Source organism: Centrocercus urophasianus, unplaced genomic scaffold (assembly GCF_019232065.1).
Source record: "Centrocercus urophasianus isolate 14NV4802_14NV808 unplaced genomic scaffold, USGS_Curo_1.0 seq_30, whole genome shotgun sequence".
Classification (NCBI taxonomy): domain Eukaryota; kingdom Metazoa; phylum Chordata; class Aves; order Galliformes; family Phasianidae; genus Centrocercus; species Centrocercus urophasianus.
Window position 1 is genome coordinate 8217044 of NW_024884867.1, and position 20942 is coordinate 8237985.

Consider the following 20942-nt stretch of genomic DNA (forward strand, 5'->3'; position numbering starts at 1 on the left):
CTCAACTCTGAGAAAACTTTCCAGGTTTTATCATGGTTTTGTTAGAGCTGTAACCCAGGAAGAGGCTCAGAACAAAGAGGGTGGGTTAGTCCGTGGGGGTACTCTGTGACCCATATATTGTCACACTTGGCATTGCATGAAAGCTGACTCTGTCCTGAGGAGGAAAAAAAGAGCCCATAGCTTTGAGAAAATCCATTGACCCGCTGTTCTGGAGGAAACTGGAAACCTGCTGGCAAACAAAGGGGTGCAGAAAGTTGAGCACTTGTTTGCTAAAGCTGCACAATCGGTGGAGACTCCAGAGTGAAAGCTAGCTGCATACAGTAAGTCCCGGCCTTTCAGCAAAACTCCAAATGGGAAATGGACCTTCATGTAGTATTACGATCTCATGTTGCATGGTTTGCTACTGAGACAAAAACAGAAAGCAGTTGGTGAGCCCTGTTGTTTTTCCAGGCAACAATAAGGATTCTCCTTTGAAGCAGGACCACCGCCTGCCTGGAAAGTCAGCTCTGCTTTAGTGTGCATGAACTATCAGTTGGATCTGAGGAAAGTTTCTGTTGTGTCACTGCTCATTTCCAACCCAGCAGTGAATGGTCACGTCTGTCTTTAAATGAAACTTTTGTCTGGTGAAGGTTCCTCGCTGTTCTAAGGATTCAGTGAAGGCCTTTGCGTATTTGTAGGGGCAGGAGTCATTTACTCCCAGGTATTACTTCAACTTGCTTATATAGACAAGATACACATGTTCTTCTTGCAGAGATCTGAGTCCTGGTGTGCCATAAAAATAGAAAATCGCTATTATGGTTACGTTGGGAGTGTATAAAAGAAAAACGAGGAAAGGAAAACTTGAACGCATGACAGACAGAGCAAAGGCCCATCAGTGGGACATACAGATTTGATTGATAACTACAGACTGACCTGACAGTATTTGGACTTTATTTCATTGGTGAACCCAAAGCAAAACCCTCCATCAATAGTTTTGTTCAGAATTGGAAGCTGCTTGTGGGTGTTTGTGAGTGGCAACTGTTGGCTTGAACAGATTGAACCTAAACTGCAGATCCAGACATACTTAACAGGGCTAATAACCACATCCATAGTTAATGTAAAGCTCATCTCAAGATTTTATTTCTGCATTGCAAGCAAATTCATTTTATGTAGTGTAGATAAAACAAACTGCCAGAAGTGATAAGTGGAAAACCATGAAGTTGAGTGTGCCATCTTAGTGCCCACAGTGGTTAGATCTTTTAACAGAACAGCCTTAATTACATCCATAGTAATGTACAATAATATTTCTCTTAAAGAGTTTTTGCTGGCTGCCTGGTTGGCCACCCAAAGATGCTTCTAGTTTTGCCTGAAGGTGGATATTATCTTCTGTCAGCATGGAAAATATTTATCCTCCAGCCATTGAAGCATATGTTTGTGTTGTTTCTTGTCAGAAAGAAAACATGAAAATCAATAATTCCTGCTCATTTTTTCCCTTTACAATGTGCCTTCAAAAACATATGGCAAAAACAGTTTCTTGCCTCTGTGCAGTTGGGAAGAGGAAAAGGATGTTTAAGTGTCTGTTCTTTGTAGCAGCATACAGGCAGCCCGCTATGAGCACAGCTCTTGAATCACTGCTGTGGGAAGGGGCACACCAAAGTTTCTGGTCTGTTCTGTTGTTCTGGAGCATTAGTATTTGCAGCACCATTATAATAATGTATTATATTGAGTAATTCAGCAGTGCAGTTCCCAGGGTTTGGGGTTTGTTCTGTATGTTCTTCATGATTACATGGAATGAATGCTTGGGTTTAGTGGGAAGGATGGCTCTATGTCAGGAAACTGGAAGATGTTGTCACTTGTCTATAAAGGATGGCTATTGCCCATACTGGCTATTGCCAGTGTATAGCCTGGTTTAGGTTTCCGTTTTCAAAACTGCACATTAAATTGAATGGTAAATCTTCTGTTGAAAAGAGAAGTCAGAATGTCAGTAACATCCTACTGACATTTCTTCTATGGACAATTTTGTTTTCTTTCCTCCCAGAGCAAACATCACCTCCTATGAGATCCTGCAGATGGACTTTGAGATCGACAACACCAGCAGCCTGGCGGGGGCCCAGCAGATCACCTGGCAGGTGGAATACCCTCGAGATGATTCTCTGAGTGAGCTGGTGGTCTCTGAGATCTTCGTCAGCCGAACGATGTTTGCTGGAATTGTTCCTCTTGCCATGGTAAGAACCTGCTGCTGCTTCTTTCTGCTCAGTGCTTCCGCTGATTCTCGTTAGTATTCAGGGGAATGTGAACCGTTTTATTATGTGCTACTTCCTGTGCACCTGCTGCAAATGATTTAAATGCAAAAAATACTTTTCAATAATATTTTATTTACCTGATATGCCATAATGGCTCCTAGGAAACTATTTGAGTCTTTTGTGTAAATCCTTTAGTGTTTGTGGATTATTGGCCTGGTACATGGTAATAGCTCCTTTGGAGCCATTGTCTTCTGGTGTATTAATGTGACTGCCGTGCATGTGCTCTAAGGGTAAACGTTGCAATTAGCTGGGACATTTTCAATGAAATAAATTATCATGCAAGTGAGGAGAAACTTCATTGCTAAACCAAACAACTGGGCTGGTTTCTGCTTTGCTTTTCCCCTGAGAACCATGCAGACCAGTGAGCTGCAAAGTGTCCGTTTAACAAAAGGTGCTCTTGGAGTTACAGGAAAAGGACAAAATACTTTCTGAAGGTTCAGGTACTGGACATGTTTTCCAGGCAGGATTTAAGGTGCATAGACCAGGGTAACAGCCATATCTCTGTAAATTTGAGCTAAGCACTTCTGAAGGGTAAATTGTTTTTTCCAATCTGTCCCTCTGCCTGTGTTGCTTTTCTTTCTGTTCTACTAATTAACCAGGGAATATTGGTATTTTTCTCTGTATGGCCACTGGCTTCTCCTAATATGGCAAAAACAAGGAAAGATACTTCTAAAGGTAAACAAGGCCCTAAATAAATCTTATTTCCAGTTCCTACTGCCAAAGGCTGTGCTTACTGACAGCAAGGGATAGAGGAGAAATGATGTGTGGAAAAGTCAATAGAGAATTTTCTTCTAATAAACAGTAAGCATGACTAGAAGAGATGAAAGAAACCTCTAATTGTGTGGATGGAACATTATCAAGTAGCAGTGATGAATCAGATATAAAATAAAAGCGATGTAGTGCGTGAACTGACTTGCACATAGCATTGCTGGTTCCAAATGGATAGCACAGGTTTTGTGCCATGCAGAGCACTGTGGGTATGCAGGAAAAGCAGATCCAACCCCAAAGCTCATTGTCAACTCTGGATGAGAGCTTTGCTTCTTTCTCTGCCAGGGTTCGGCCAGGGCTTCACTTCATCTCTTTGCAGTTATGGCAGCTGCTTTAAGCTATCTCTAAATGTCCTTGGACAAAATCTGAGGCAAAACCTGAATTTGAAGTGGAGCTAATCTCACACAGTTTATTGTTATAAGATAACTGTGGAGTAGAGCAAAAAGCTTTATGGATTTATGCCCTTACCCCTTAATTGGGGGTCTCACGTGGGCTATCACTTGTTGCTGCATGTGAGCATCCTTGGCTGGCTTGGCTCTAGGCTGATAGAAGAACTGATGGCAGCAGTGGCAGGAGCAGCAGCTTGTATTTGCATTTCCTTCCCTTACGATTGCTAGTTTTCTGTGCTTCTCCATTTAATCGTCACTGACTGATGCAAGTTCTGGCACTACGTTGCACAGTCAGGGATAAAAGGAGGAGTGTTTGGATGGTACTCTCAGACATGGGGTTTGGGTTTGGGTGCTGCTTGTGGGTCTCTTCCAGCTCAGGATATGCTGTGATTCCTTCATTCCAAGATGCGTGTGCCTCTGTAGGCTGCTTTGGGCCTTTTAATGTGGAGACATCCACATCTGTACTGTTTGGAGTATCTGTTTTGTTGCTGCAGTCGATCAGAAGTTCGTTTTCTGTGCTACTTTCTTAAACAAGCGATAGAAAACAGAAAGAGCTGCAGATGACTTATTCTGTCATTGCATTGTGGTGGCTCTGGAAACAGCAGTGGGGATATTTTCCTCATTAGCAGCCTGATTTTTTTCTTTTATTTTTTTTATTTTTTTGTGGTAGATAAAGATGTGGCAGACTGCACAGTAACATTTGAATAATAGCCTGATGAAAAGAGCTGATTTCTTGCTTTAGTGGGTTTATGAAGCCCTTAACATAAAATCTGATGTTCTTAACATTTACATTTTGTAGCAAGCTTGAAAGGCATTTTTTGTTGCTTTTGTCTTTTTTTTTTTTGTCTTTCGCTTTGGGGTTTCTGAGCGAAGACAGCTGATTTTTGCACATTGTCTAGCAAGAAAATAGCTCCTTATTAGCAGACAATCTTGCTGTAATGAATTGATATTGCAGCTTATTTCTGGCTAATCCTTTGGTGTCGATTCAGAAGCACATTAATAGGCACTGTTTTGAGATGCACAGAAGATGGCATGGTCAGGGAGGGTCTCCAGGTGAGATACTGGTCTACCAATTGCTCTACGCTTCGTTCTCTCTATATGATACCTGTAAATAAGATGGGGGATTTTATTTTCATTTTAGTTGGAAGAGGAGGACTAAAATGTAATCGCAGGGAATTGCCCCAGACTGTCCATTTTCATTTGGATGATCCTCCATCTAATAAATCTCTTAACTTATTTCTTGCCAAATTCAGTGCATTCAAAATATATAGATAAATAAGCATTAGCACTAATGAGAGAAAACGAAACAAATTTCGTACTGGAAAAGAGTCCTCTTTCTGCATCATTGGACGCTTCTCCCCAGGTCCTTAAGCTCCTTCTAATTGAAACCTCCATTTTCCACAGCTGCACGGGGCCAGGCTGTTGGGATTTCCAGAGGAATGACAGCCAGATGGAAATGGCATAGTCCAGTGGTTCAGGGTTTGCTTTCTGAAAGTCATCTCTCTGCCTCTGGGTGGGCAGTGTAGGTGCTGTGCGCAGTAGGAAAGCACGTGGGCAGGATGCAGTGGGAACGCAGACCATTGCTGGCTGACACAACAAAGAAAAGAGAAATGCCAAGGGGGTGATCACAATTGAATGCATCCTACTGCTGTCTCAGGATTGGGTTTGGGTGACAGCTGTGATAACCCCAGTGCTGCAGGAAGGACCAGCTTTCTTTGTGGAGTTGTTTTTGTCTCCTCCTGTAAATCAGATGAGTGCTTAGAAGCTTCAGTCCTATAGCACTTACTAGAGGACCATGGTGGGGAAGGCTCTTGTTACGTTATGCTGTCATTTCCATCATCTGTGGCTGCTGAGACTGATGTGGGAGAGGAACCAACCAAAGCCTTGTGGGAAAAACCATTGGGTTTTATGTGAGGATTGTTTTAAGACATGGAAGGATGTAAGAGGGCAAATGGCACCTCTGAAACAAATGAACACACACAAACAACCCTTTTTTTTTTCTTTTTTTGGTCCATACTTGGCCTTAGTACCTCTTAGCAGGTGATGAGCACCGGTTTCAAAATCAATTCCAAGTGTGAAGCACTCACTGTACCGCTGGCACTGCTTCCAGCCCTGCTTAGGAGCTGATCCCAGATGGTATTGCTGTGTGCATTTTACACCATTTTAGAAACAGACTGTTTATTTTGTCTGGTATTCACACTTCGTTGACTTATGCTGTGATGATCAAAGGGGACTCAGGGTCTTCCATACCTATCATACCTCCTGTCTGTGTTTGAAGCTAAAAGATGACGTGTGTCCTGGAAGCGCTGATACTAGTAGTCTGTCTTCTGTTCCTGGAAGGTCTTGTTTCTGTAGATAGAGCTAGATTGGAAAATTTACCCCTTCTGAGCAAAGAAGTCTTATTGATAGGATTTCCTAATTGGGTATATGCGTAGTTGTGCTCTCATACAGAAGCATAAAAATAAAGGTATTGAGAGCAGGTGTCATAAGATGCCCAGGTATAAAGATGTAGGGAAATGCCTTTTCCAGACTGCGTTAGAAGCAGAAGGTGAAATTCTAGGGTCTTTGGACAACGGACTCAGAAAACACAGCTCCAAGCTGTAGCAACCCCTGAAATTGGAATAATTCTAATTATTTTAATCCCAGAAGCAGCGCAGCGTGGTTTTTGCTGAGATGGAATGTGGATTTGAAAACGAATGCAAACAGGGTATATCTGTGTTCCTCTGTAAATACAACACCACAAATAATTCCGAATTCATTCTCTGTGAATTGTCTCACGTAAAATACACAATGCCACATTGTCCTGAAACTGCTGGCACATCTTCTGATAGCTGAAAGGGATCGGGTGGACCCGTTTACATTAGGGAAAGTAAATGCTAATTCCTAAAACTCTATGCAAATTAACAAATTATTTTTACTTTAAGTGCACTGTTATTATTTAGTATTTACGTAGCATTATATATTTTCAGAACACTTTATAGGCATGAATTAATCAGACCTGAATAAGCAAAGCTTAATAAGAATGGAAAATTACATGGAAATGAAGGCACTCTTGCTCAGTTTTACCTGCTCCTGAATGATGCGTGAGTCACTTTCCATACCCCTAAAGGTACTTTTTAAAACACTTAGGGAAAAAAAATCTCACAGTAATACTGCTTAATATCCCTAAAAACATTTCATTTAGGAAAGAGGTAGAATTTATTCTGTCAAGAGCTAATGACAGCGCAGATGAGTGGCTCTGAAGAATGTAAATGCTGCTTTATCGTCTTATGCTGCGCAGAACTATTTAAGCTGATTTAATTCAGGTAAAAATGTATGGATGAGGGATTACTCCCTTAATTTGAAGTTTACTTGGGAGCTGCAGTATTTGACTCCAGGAAGTTTCTTTAGGTGAGAACAGGAGGAAGACTGAGTTTTGTCTTAATGTTTCACCGTAAGCTTTTAAGAGGAAAGAACAGCTGAGATGTGTGGCTCATAGGAAGTGAATGGGATGGAGCACTGCCTGGGCTGGCTGTGATGCCTTCCAGCTCGGGTACTGCTGCATGGTGCTGAGAAGTCCCTAAAAACCTTTGAGGATCGGTATGGCTGTTCACTGATGCACTGTCAGGTGAAAATGTCAGTTGCTGTGCTCCTTCGAGGCTAATTTCTTTTCTTTTTGACAATAACGACCTTAGGTAATTGATTCTTCCAACATCTGGTGTGCAGATTGACACGTGGAGCTGAAGTCCCCAGAAGTATAAGTTATCCATTTTCATTGTGCCCAGCAGAATAGAGACTGAGGGTAGAAAATGGAAGTAAACTACTTTGCATGGTCTTTTTTGTTGCTAGTGAATATCAGAATCAGCATTTTGGTATTACAGTTATTAAATATAAACACCGTGGGGGATTTTTTAAAGCAAACGGTATGGCAGTGAAGTCAGATGTGAGCTGTGGATTGGGTGATGTTTTGTGAAGTGTATGTCCTGCTAATCACAGAAACTGATGGCACTAACAAATGCAATCTGCCCAGCAGGGATGCAGTCTTTAGTGACCTCCAATGATCTAACCAGCTGTAGGCTGGAATTCCCATGGTTATAGAAAGCTCCTGATAACAAGGCCAGTGGCAGAGCCTGGCTCCTAGGGTACAAGGAGCAAACACTTCACAAGTCCTCAGCCAGTCGTGAAGGTTTCTGTCACAAATAAACATGATTGGATTAATCTGTTATCTAGCTAACAGTTGGGGCAAAAAAAGAGAAAAAGAAAACTCCAATTCTTCTAGAGGGTTTCTAGGCAACGAGGAACTTTATCAAAGTAAAGCACAAGATACTGAAGAGATGCATACAGCTGGTTTTTGGGCTGTTTTTTTTTTTTCTTTGTGAGGGTGAAGGCTTGAGGAACAATGGGTTTAATAACAGATGAATCTCTAGTGTGCTTGTCTTATCTAGGAAAATGATGGTTTGGTCTGTGACTGGTGTCACTAGTGCTTTAGATATACATGGTACAGAGCCTTTCTGGTATAGTAATAGGATTGTAATTCCCTGTCATTATTCTAAACTGTTTTTCAAAGGCAGCAATCAATATTTCACTGGTTCTCGCAGCCCCTCTTCCTGAAACATTTCTGTATATGTTAAAAGTATTTAATCTGTGTCTTCAGGAATCTCGTTTTCTCCCCAAAAATGTAAGCTCTTGGTTGACTAATGGTTGACTAATGTTGTGAATCACTTAGAGCCACAGATGGCTGTATATACTCTAGTAAGGTTCTTTTAAACGGGAGCCTGAATAATAGCATCTCCAGTTGCTGCTAGCAAACGTGCTGACAAGAACACCCAGGAAAAACGGTCCTCAAAGATGCCCATTTCTATAACTCAGGCTGAAAGGGAATTGCTGAGTGCAACACTTTGCTTATTTGTTTTAGGAAAAGCAGGAATGCAGGGTGATTTATTTATTTTACTTTTTATGCACATCTCGCTTTGGCTGCCAAGTAGCAACGAGCCATAGGAAGGCAAAGGCAGCCTGGGAGGACTTTCAGTCGTGACAGCTCCTGAGCCCTTCTTTGGGGAAAAGATTTCTCTGGCACGTTTGTTTTAACTCAGTCCAAGCCGAAGGATGTCTGAAGTAAGGTGAATTAAAGTGTCCATGTTCTTGCACAGAACTCTGCTGAATCCCACTATCTGAAAGGGAGTGTTTAAAAATAAAGCAGCCTTTAAAGATTTTTGTTTTTCCTCCAGAAAGCATTTTTGCTGATGGCAGTATAGCTTGCATTCGCATGCCTAGCAAAGAGCAGCACCAAGCCAAGATGGAAGCTGACCTGGCCTCTGACAGAGGCTTACCTTCAGCCCATTGAGATGAAGGAAATGTAAATGGGAGCAGCCACTTTTCTTCCCTCTCTCTTGTGTCAGTTATAAAACCTCAGAATGCACAATGCTGGAGTGGCAGAAGTTTCAGAGCAGGGTCAGTCGGTTCTGATTTACATATTTTTTTAATGGTTGGTTAAAATGGATTTATGTACAGAGTCCCGTATGCGTTTATCCACTGCGCTGTATGTGTATTTCTTACCTGAAATCATTCTGACCTTTGGCCTTCCAGTTCCCCTTAAGATGGTCAATGTGTCTCTGTTGTACCTGGACCAGGAGAACATGATTGTGACAGTCAGAAAATTGCAAGGGAAAAAATACTAAAAAGTACATTCAGCAGAAAGTAAGTCTTTCTGGATATATCAAGGACTATCAAGGTTGTATTCCTTTTCTCCTTCTAAAATCAGAATCTGAGAATCTCAGATCACAGATTTCAAAGTGTATTTTAACACTGATTAATGGGAGCAGGACTGAAGCCTTGAGCATCCCTAAAACCCCACAGAGGAAGATGTTCAACTCAAAGCAAATTAAATACTGTGGAGAGGAAAAAAGCCCAGAAATTCTTCATCTGTATTGTTGTATTTCTCATGCCCACAGTGAGCATTCTGTGTCTCTGCAGCAGAGATAGGATCTTCTGCAATTATTACCATCATCAAATTAATTGTTGTAGGGAATTAAGTGGCTTTGTTTTGTACGGCTGTTCTGTACAAGTGCAGGGTGAACTTTATGGAGAAAGATTAAATTCAAAAGGATTCCTTGAAACGTAGCAGCCGAAATTCAAACCACTGAAGATGTGATTAAGTTGGATCCAGGGGAAGGCTTTGACTGTGCTGAAAGCAGTGTGTGGGGAAAGCACGTCATGAAGGGCGCCCAAATGGGCTTTGTTCAGAGCCAGGCAATTTTGGCCTCGTTTGGGAAGGAACATTCAGAGAAGCTATTTGGGATTAATCAAAATTGTTTAACAGAGAAAAACCATCTTTCCTTGCAGTACTCAGCTGTTTGATTAAAGTCGATTAAATAATGTGCAAATATTTAATTTTGGGAAAAAAAAAAAAAGAAGTATTTTCCTTAAGTGAAAATACCCCATTCTGAATGTGGTAGAGCAGGACAATTTTAATAACGTCAAACTTCTTTGTTGGTGTTCTTCCAAAAATGAAATTCCAGCCAATTCTCCTCTGTTTCGTGAAGTGTTTCAGTTTTGGCTGAACTGTATTTTCCAAAGAATATCACAATTTGTCCCTTTCACTCTCATTCTGGGCATCTGAACTCATTCTTGGAATTGATCAGTGCCATCCATTGTCCCTTGTTCTCTCCCTCTGCTCAGTTAAACATACTCTGCCATTTAGTTCTTAGAGCAAAAATGAAAGAAACCAAAAAAAGAGTTTGCTATTGGTGGGACAAAAATAATGGCATTTTGACTGTTCCAATGAAAGCGATGTGACATGACAAATTTTAAGAAGCTCTGTGAATAGTATTAATATTTATGAAGCACTCAAGAAAACAGCTATTGTGTGCCACATCCATCAAAGATAAGAATTGTATTCAACTGTGTTGGATGATAAACATTGAATGACAACAGCTAGAGATTATGTGCAGGATTTCATACCCATGTTTGACGCCTGCTTGGGTAAAAGCACCGTGTTGTTCCACTGTGAACCAATAATTTCCTTTCATAAAATTAGATACACTTGCTGATACTTGTTACAACCGTTGTCCAGAACCTTAATGACTGTGCAGGACATGCTGATGCCAAGCGCTTCAGAGATCCTGTTGCTAGCTGCTCAGAATCAAGTCCCAAAGGTACTATTTTCCACTAATTCCCCTCTTGGAAATCACTCTGATGCTTTCATGATTGCAGTGATTGACCACATATTGCTAGCTGTTTGCAGATCAGAAGAGCACTGATTACCCCATGAAATGAAGGTCTCCCAGCCCAGCAAGATGGCTTTGAGTATTCTCTTTTTAAGAATTTGCCCACCTCTCAGCCACCAGGAGTGGAGCACAGCTGCCTGTGCCTTAGCAGTGCCTGCTTACATCCCTCACCTGCACCTGGCCTTGTGTAGCATGCTCAGGAGTGTCCCAAGTGCCTTTGTTTCATGACATGATGAGGGATGTGGTTTAGTGAGAGCTATTGGTGATAGGCACATGGTTGTGCTGGATGATCTTGCAGGTCTTTTCCAACCTTGGTGATTCTATGAGACTGCATGTGTTGCCTGTCTGTTTTCTTGCCCTGCTTCCTTATTAAAGGCGTGCTGTTCTGGAGATTCTGCTTCTGGTCAAATGAAGTCTGCACTGCACACCTGCATCAGCAGAAAGGAACAGCAGCTCCGACTTGATTGACAAAGAGCAGTAGAGACTCCGGTGAGGTGTTTCTAAATAAAACTGAGTTTGGAAGCATTGCCACGTTCTCCTTGCACGAAGGGTAGGAGGACATCCAGGTATTCTTGTAGCCAGCGCGATCTCAGGTCTTCCTGTTCCATCTGCAGAGTTACTATTCTTAGAAAACCCTCTCCAAGGATGCATAGGCACTAAATTCTTGTTAGAAGTAAGTGGTTCCAATAATAACTGCGCAGAGGAAAATGCAAAGAGGTGCTCTGCTGCTGAGCTGCTACGGCTGTGCTGCCTCCAGAGGGCTGTTTGCCTCCGTTCCTTCAGGTTTGCTGCTTCTGTCTTTATAAGGATTTGCTGATGGGAGCTCAGTGTGAGCTGTCAGAGGGATGCCTGGGTCCTTGGGCAGGCTGCTGGGGACGTGGGGAGCCTTTGGCAGAGCGATTGCAAGAGGGAAGGCACAAGCCAACCTGCACTGAATTTTGAGAGCACGTGAGCAGACTCAAAACAGGAACAACACTTTGCTGAGGGGAGCTCCAAAGCTTCTATGTTGTCTGCCTAAAACGAGACTCCTCTTGTTCCTTAGCGATTACCCAATAATTTGGCTCATCAATAACTTTTTCCAGAGTGCTCATTTTGGTTTTACTGCCAATTAATGTAGCATTCCAGTCTTCGGCTGCAGTGGATTGGCCAGTAATTTGAACTACAGCCCTCATCAAAACAGCATCATTTGTAAAACAGAAAAGAAATCTCAGAGATGCTGAAATTATTGTTAATTAAATCAGCACATGAGTGTAATGGGCACACATGAACAAAATTATGTTTGTTTTTTAACTGTTCTGCTAGCTGGAGAGCAAGTCCTGGTAGGACTGTTTAATCGTCAGCCTGTGTTAGTGAGATGTGCAGTGAGCTGGGTCCCTTCTGCATGTACTGATGGTGTGTTATGTGTGAGTGATACATACAGCTCTATAGTTAAGTAGAAGACCCATGTGCTTGCCAGACAGACACAATGCCATACTTCTTGTGCACACATTGCTGCATGGAAAGCTTCTCTTTTTAAGCATTTGTATTTAGCTCCTGTTCAGGGCTGGCACTGACCTTCATCTGCTTCCTTCTGCTTTCTGTGGCCCCAGTATCAGTTGGGTTTGTTAATTATTTTAAATGTAATTTCTGTTTTTTTTTTAACTCAATTAAAACAGCATTGTAACGATGGAGCAGAGCAGCAATCAGGGAGTGGTAGGAGTTGTAAGGTAGCCTATAAGCAGCTATTGTGGTTAAATAAATTTCTTCCAGAGATGCCTCAGCTTTACTGAAAGTGCTGTGCTACAGCTTTGTGAAGATAAGACAGCCTCATAATCTTCTGTGTTGCTCTGATCTGAAGACCTTAAGTGTAACTTCACAGTTACACCTCCTATAGAGCTGGAAGGTAAAACTGTGTTCTCTACTGGGAGACTTGAGCCTGGTGCAGAAGGCAGCACTGCCCCACAGCAGGAGTGGGGCCAGCAGTGCTTGGGGGAGCAGAGTTACAAGTTCCAAGTTACTCAAGAGGTGATAAGTGCACTCGCTTTCTGATAGTGGGATTCAACAGTGTTCTATGCAGGAAGAGAATGTCCCTGAGAAACTGCAGACTGCTCAGAGCATTTCATTCACTGAACGGGATGGGAGGTGATGGCCTTATGCTGTGCTGGAGAGGTTCAGGCTGGATTTTAGGTGATGTTTATTTTCCCAGAGTGTGGAGGCATTGGCACAGGCTGCACAGAGAGGTGGCGGAGTTGGAGGTGTTCAAGAATGTGGAGATGTGGCACTGAGGGATGTGCCAGTGGGCATGGTGGGTGGGCTGGGGTTGGACTTCGGGATCTTTGTGGTTGTTTCCAACCTTAATGATTCTATGATTCATCCCCATTCCTGCCAGAGGAGAGGCCACAAGAGCTGAAGTTTGATATGAAGGCACCGTGGGCCATTGGGTAACTGCAGCAGCACAGAGTGCCAGGCGTGGGTTAACGGCCCAACACTTCACCTTGCTTCAGGTTGGGGTGACAATGCGGAGCATTTGATCTCAGTCTCTCATTAGTGTGCAATTTCTTCCTTACTGTATGGATGTCAAAATGCATTTGATCTGCTGCAGAGTTAAAACGCTCATTGTTTCAGCCTCCATTTGGAGGCTCACCTAATTAAAATTGAATTTCAAAGGGAAAAACATACCTTTGAATTCCTTGTCAGAGCAGGGAGTTGCAGTGGTCGCTTAGCCTTTTACTTCTGGGTTTCTGGTTCAAATCTGGTCTATATACCATAATGTGAGTATCAAACCTGCAATTCAAATGGTTCCATCCAGTGGAAAGATATTCAGGTTAACAATTATTTGCTGAAAATAATTCAAAGCAATGTGTGCATTTTCAAGTTGTCCTAACTGGTCATGAACAATTCACAAGGAGGAAAAGAAATGTAAAAATTCATCAAATAAATTATTCATTATATTCTCTCAGCTGTAGCTAACTGAATTGTCTAGACAGTAATTACTAATTTTTAAGCTATGGATGTTCACATAGCACTGTTGTGTGGATAGCTTCAGTGTACAGTGACATGAGATAATATTAATGGATATGACAGCTAGCAGATGATTTTAATTGGGAAATTATATTGGAATTTTCTAGTGATCTTCCATGAAATACTCCATAAATATTGAACCTCCTTAATGTTTTTCTCCTGCAGTAAATAGAGGCCCATACAATTCTGTTTGATTTGATCAGTGGAGAAGCAAACTTTTTAAATTCTGCTATCAAATTCTCAAAAAAACCCACATTCAATTCAGAGCACAACAAGTGTCTTCCAGGGCTGTGATGCAATAATAGTAATATTTTTTTCTGTTTTAGTGATGGTTTTTCACTGAGTGGTTGTATGACTCCTTAAGGAGTCAGCAGCACTCAGCAGTAGTGCAGGGCTAGGCTGGCACAGGAGAAAACTTTCTGCTTTTCTGCTTTCTCCTTGTTTGCAAAAAATGTCAAGTATTATTGAAGTTAATTAGAAAGTCACAGAAAATTAGAAAATCAGTAAGTTTTATAATCACAATCAGAAAATCATAAAGTCAGATAGATTTGTTATTGGAGCATGTGCCCTGGACTAACTGCAGGTTAATTTTGTGGCATGCTGTCAATTGCTCTGAGTTGATCAGAAACTCTTCCATTTGATCAGAGCTCTTCCATTTCTTACTTATTTATTTTGCCTTTAAGAAAACAAGAGCAGGAAGCCCACATGAATGATTGGATATGATAACAAAAACTGGGACATCATTAAAAAGTATTTGCATGAAATTTTATTTTCATGTGTGTTACTTCAAGCAATATCCTTTGGGGCATGGTTTATAGAGTGGCACATTAAAAACCATGTGTTTTCATCAACCCTCATACAAGCTGTGGTTCTTAGTGCTACCTTACTGCAATTTGATTTGATATTTAATTGCAGTAATTTAATTAATGGTACTGTAAATGAAAGGGCTGAGTTCTATCCTCCTACACGCACATATGCACAGCCAGCAGCTCCAGTGACTCCTGTGAGACTTAAATTTATGCATCTTCAGGCAGAATTTAACCCTCAGGATGTATGATAAAATGCCCAAATCCCAGAATGATGCTGTAACTTGTTTGCACTGGAAACAAGCATTAGTTTGAGCTTACAGGAAGAGCGTGGCATGGAAAAACAAACCTATGTATTTCCCTCTAATGCTTGTAGGCAGGACAGGTCATGGAATTGCCTCCTTTTAATAGGACTCCACTTACAAACAGTTTCCAAACAGTTATTAATACTTTTAAAATTAATTGGATAATTGCTACAAAATCCAAATGACCCAATGAGCTACTTATGAGCCATAGCTTATAGGTGTTTATGACCCTCTACTGACTTGCCCATAACCTTTGCTAACGCATGCTACTCATGTCTTCTGCACACTTGAAGTGCCTATTAAATATTGATTAGTCTCTTATAAACCATTTATAAATAGAAGCATGTAATATAAAATGTAACATAAAATCATTAAGGCTACATGGTGCGCAAGTTAATAGTAGCAATCTTGAAAAATTAGTGAGTGCATGAATTAAGCAAATTGTATCCATAAACTGTTTTCTTAGTGCAGCCCCTGTTGAAGTTAGTGATGGCTCTTAGTATAAAGCACTTTGCACTTTTTAAAAGAGTTATTTGTAAACGAGAAGTGCAACATAATGCAACTCCAAATACTCCTGCCATGTTGACAGTGAGGTTTTTATATGGAAATGGCACTTGACCCCTAAGGACAGAGCTGGTTTGTGTCCTATTGTGGTTAACATCATATTTAGATAGGCCAGGGCCAACTCTGGGCCAAAGTCTGACTTGTTTCTATAAACCTGCATTGCACTGACATTCCGAGTGGGAAGGACAAGCACAAAACCCCAGGCAGTAAAGCAATCAGCAGGGCTCTTTGTTATGCAGAGGATAAAATCAGATAGATGGAAACAACAATAACGGAACAATGATTCAAAGTGCTTCTTTCAAAACATCTCTTGCAATTTCCAGCTGCCTCTCCTCTTTGTCACATCTCAGTTCTCAGCTAAACAGCAGAATTTGTGAGGCTCTCACTTTGCCTTTGACGTTTTTTACTTGTTACTCAGTGTCTGTATCTGACCTCCAGCTCTTAAAAGCCCAGCAATTAAGCAAATTCCAAAGAGGATTACAACTGAGAATCAGAGGGTATAAAAGTGATTTAGCATGGAGTGCTGGGCATGACAAATCATTTTTGTGCCTAGACCTTGCTTTTCTGAAATGAGTTTCATTTAGAAGCACAGACAGACACGGCTGTGTCTGGGTGCCAAGTGTCAGTGCACCTTCTGCACTCAGCTCCTGCGGGGCTTCCCGAGGCTGTAGGATCTTCCATAGGACCAACTGCCTCCATGGTCATCAGCTTCCTTCTCTTAGGAGGAAATTGTGTCATCTGTGTGCAAACCAAACTTCCTGGGTCTTACCTTGTCTTTGGCAGAGCTTGCCTGAAAGCACTGCCTTGTAGAAAGCAGAGGGATGCAACAAACTGTCTAAGCATACAGTGATAGAGAAAAGTTTCTTGAATGCTTCTGTGATGTGTGTTACTGTGTGAGAAGTTTGGCTTAGGCGTTCCCTGTTGCTGGAGCTGTTTCTTCATTGAAAAATGAAGAAATCTCTCACATGATGAAGGGTATTAGCATGCACGTGTGTGTTTGCGTGTGTCTATTGGGTTGCCTTGGAAACGAAGGGAGAAAGCATCACAAACCATAGCATGCTTTCCATTTAAAGAACTTTGTGCTCTTATAAAGCTACATGCAAAAATGATGGCATTCATTCATCCATTCCGTAACGTCTTGCTTATGGTAGACAGCAGCCTGAGAGTGCAGGTCCCTGGTAAGATGTTGGGAAGCTGCTTGACTTTGTCATTGAGCATCCTGCTGAATGAATGAGTTGACACTGGTGAAATTGCTAAGAACATGGGGGGAAAAAAAAGGATAAAACCTCAAAAATGTTGACAGTGCTCCAGATGTGCATCGAAGTCACTGAGATCTGAACAGACCTAGAGGATACACTTCGAAAAACAACACAGAGAAGTTTGCCTTGTGCATAAGAACAGCTGTTTCAGCATATTGGCCTCCAAGACTCAGTATGTCGAAACAGCTGTCCGAGTGTTTTGGAGGTTAATCTGCTTCGTTAATCACCGGGTCCTTTTTTTTTCCCTTCAATTTATAGTAATGCTCATGGCACTCTTTGTGGGCATGTGGACAGAATGATAAATACAAAGCTTTACTAGTCATCACCAAAATGTGTGTTGGAAAACCTGTGCGTGGAAAAGCTGTCTTCAGTCTGACCCTGGCTCTCATGAAATGCAAGTTGGTAACATAGGAGCTAATCTCAGCAGCCAGATTATGGTAGTTTCAGGACAGGATATGGTTAATCAGAATCACTAGCAATGCTTTGTGAATGAAGTCTTGGAACCCAGCACGTTTTCTACGTGTTCAGTACCATCAATTTGCACATAGACATTCTCAGAAAAATCCACGGGAAATCCGTGTTACCAGAAATAGGTAAAACCTAAACATCACTTCCAACCTTTCTAAATATCACCGCTCATGTAAAAATAGCAAAATCTTTACTTATCATATCCCCGTCCACATTTCGTGTCAGTTTTTTTTTTAATGAAATGTAGGGTTTCTGGCTTTGTTTTCCTCAAGAGACCATATTGAATAAGGGAAGAATATATTGTAAAAGCTGAGGAAATACAGGCTGCAAGAGCTATGCACAGCCGTGCTGAATGGATTGTAAAGCCTGCAGAAGGAGCTGCTGGGTGGCAGCTGGGACAGGCTCCTGCTTCACGTGGCCAAGGCTGAGTCAGCCTGCTTCCAGCCCTCTGTGACTTGCTCAGAGCAAGCTCACCTCATCTTCCTCTCCCGTCTCAGCTTCTCATTAGGAAGAAATAGGGCTGCAGTTTCATTCTGGGTTGTTCTCTGTAATAGATTTTGTCACATTGCAGTGGATGTGCATACCACAGTTGAATTACAAGATTATTGAGGGAAAGATCCAAAATTAAATCAACAGCTTACACAATTACATCTGATAATGAAGAAGAATTTTAATGTGCCAGGTATTGCTTCATTTAAGAACGTACAACCTTTGGACAGTTTGTTAAAGTCAGTGTCATTTAACAAGAAAAAGTGAAACAAAGCAGGAAAATGTGTTTGTGGTAGCTGCTGATCTTAGAAGAATGGCTTTAGTTAGCCACCTTGTGCTGTATTGGCCATGAGAACAAACCTTTGTTACTCAAAGCTGGCTTGCAGTGAAGCATGAGAATGTGGAGTGAAGCTGTTGACTGTCTTTTTCTGTGTTTTGTGGTAAGATGCCTTCTGGCAGTAATTAATGGCCTTTTGGAAAGTGATGATATTGCAGCATAGCAAAAAAAAACCTCAAAGATTTATTGAAACAGCTTTTGTTTCCAGATCCAGTTTATCCATCTTCAGAAGATTCCCACTGCCAAGGAAATCTGAAATTACTAAATGAGACACTGTGCTCTGTTTATTTTTCTTTTCTTTTCTTTCTTGTTCCTCACTGTCAGAGGTTCAGCTCTTGTAGGTGAATGCCCCCACTGAGGTTCTGCAAACAGATGCAAGAAGTTGGTTCTTTGAATGATGGGTTACTATTCACTGTACCTAAGACTCTGCCATTTTAAAGGAATACTTTGAAAGCAAATTTGCAGTGCTGGTTCTCAGAGAATTGTAGCACAGGTGGTGATTATAGTGGGACTTAGGGACTACTGGAAAGTGGGGGGGAAAAGGGCATTTTCTTTCATTTTCTTTCCACCTGTGGGAAGCAATGGCCCCTACCAGTGCCCTGTGAGCCCATCTCAAGCACTGAGGAGGTCAGCTGCCATCAGGGAGGGCTGAATAATGCGTGGTGTAAGAAAGAGAAGAGAAAAAGCCAGCATAACAAGAAATGGGAAGTAAGGAGCCCTTGCTCCTTTCGAAGCCGTGAATGTATAGGGGTGCTTTCAAGTGAGAGCACTTCTGATCTGGAATTCTGTGGTACATTTACAAGGACCTCGAAATGCAACACTCTCTCCCTGTCATTCCTTCACTAAAATGATGTGTCAAAATGCCACAGAACCATATCTTTTCTTAAGCTCCATCTTCTGTAAAAAGCATATTCTTTTGTACTGGTCTGTCCCTGTAGCAGGAGCAATGACTATATAGCAAGAGGACCCCATCAGCTTCAGTACAAGAAAGAATAGGGTATTACACCTGGCCTTCTTCCTACCTTACAACAGTAAACAATTTGAAATTCATACTGCAAAAGAAGAAATGCATGTACTGTCATTTGGAAATTTGCCCACTTTTAGAGAGAAAGGAAGGAATGAATAGTTGACACAGCCAGTTTTGAGGAAGATAAATTTCCTTAATGGATGAAAATGGCAACTATTAATTCTCTTTGAACAGTCCAGTGATGACGATCTATTTTCTCCTCACCAGTGAGCTGGGCTGTATAGTTATTTCATGGTAAGTAAAATGGCAGCAAATGGGAGACATTCTCCTCCTCCATGAAAGTTCTTGTCGATGAGTTCTTTAACGTGAAGTGAGTAATTCTCTTTTTACTCACTTACTGTACCTAGCTTGTCTTTCTGGAAGATTGGTGTTTTTTCCATTATTCATAATGTAGCAGGCTTTAAAGAAATAATTGTAAAGTTTGAATTGAATAATGCCTTAATGCTTTAAAGGCCAATTATGAAGATAATGCTTTGCAAGCAAAGATAGAAGATATTTTTTCATCTTCTTCCTATCCTTCAGTGCTTTTTGTTGGGACAGGGAACCAAGGCAGCCACTACTTTGTGCAGTTTGCAGACATTTTAAAACTAAACGTTTTAATGTTACTTTGGAGTCTCTACTTGGACTGAGTTTGGCACAGAGGTAAGGACAAGGAACCACTGTTAAAAATTCTTGATCAAAGAAACATGCTGTGATTTTGATACGTGCTTGCTTTCACAGAATCACAAGTGAAGACCTTTGTCTGCTTACAGAATGCTTCTATCAAAAACCAATAATGCTGTCACCTTCTATTCCTGTTCCTGAGAAGCATTAATGTCATCCCCCTTGTCTTCTTATTGTCTTGCCCCATTTCAAACCACCTGTGGGATGGCATCAGAAGCCCTCTTTAAATGGAACATTCTGCAGTAGTTTCAAATTAAGAGGTATTCTTTTCTCTTGAGTGCATGTAGTTATCTACTGCATTAGAATACATGGTAGTATGCTGCTATCATTTTCCACTTAGGAAAGGCAGCAAGTAAGACAGTCTTTCTTTCCTTGCATCTGTTACTGGTCGTTTTATTTGTGGCCTTCTGTATTTCTTTACAATCACTGGCATTTGTTTTGCTGCACAGCTGAATTTCAGTTAACCAACCAATAAATTAACTGTTTGAGATGTTGCATGCTCAGCATTTACAGCAAAAAGGCCATTTGGTAGGAAAGATGAGAGAATCGGTATTTAAACTGCGCAGAACAGCAGCAGGTTTGAGTGTAATCTTGCAGGAAAGGCACGGATCTAGGACATGGGAAATGGGGATTCAGTTTCTCATTGTGTCATTGGCCTGGTGGGATTTTCCTGCCTCATTATTTGACCTGTAAAATGGAGATAACCATCCTGTTGTCCCTTGCAAAGCTCAGAGCTGTTTTTAAAGTGTTGTTGAAGGATAAGATGCTATAAGGAATAACTAGAATTAAACATTCAGAATGTAATTTTTAGAACAGATGAAGGCCGTATGGGAAAAGATGAAAGATTAAATAGTTTGATCCTGATTTCACAGGACTTTTACATTTGTGTAATTCCATGGTCTTTGCTGTAATTGCTCTCTTGCACCAGTCTAGTCAGGAACAGCATCCAGTCTTTACTCAGAAGTTCTTCAGTTTGAGGGTCTGTGTGTCCCCAGAGCTGATGGACTCTGGAAGAACATCGTGGTTCTGAAAGCAGTGGCTCAACTTGTGATGCACAGATGATATTGTCCTATTCTGCAGCAAATACAGACGCTGTGCTGCGAAATTCAATCATGAAAGATAAAAAATGGGATTTTGTTCTGAACTTGAATAAAGCAGAGGTCGTTCTTTATAAAGTTGAGCAGAAAAAGAAGTAATCAGACATAGAGGCAGGATGGATCTGACAGCACTTCTGAAGAGGTACAAGGTGAACAAATAGAAAAATAAAAATGAAGAGCAAAAATGCAAGTCACATAGCAGCAGGGGAAGGAAGGAAGGAAAAACCTCCAGAGATCCATAGGCCAGCCAGAAGACTCTCAAACTCTCAAATAAATGAATGTT

At 41.3% G+C, this 20942-nt stretch overlaps 1 protein-coding gene across 1 annotated transcript in view; it reads left to right on the plus strand.

The window, feature by feature from the left end:
• TMEM132B (transmembrane protein 132B) overlaps positions 1–20942 on the plus strand; it is a 182019-nt gene that overhangs the window by 119116 nt on the left and 41961 nt on the right. Inside the window, exon 6 of the mRNA XM_042829097.1 lies at positions 2018–2204. Within this exon, the coding sequence (XP_042685031.1) occupies positions 2018–2204 (187 nt within the window). The remainder of the gene's footprint in view (positions 1–2017; positions 2205–20942) is intronic.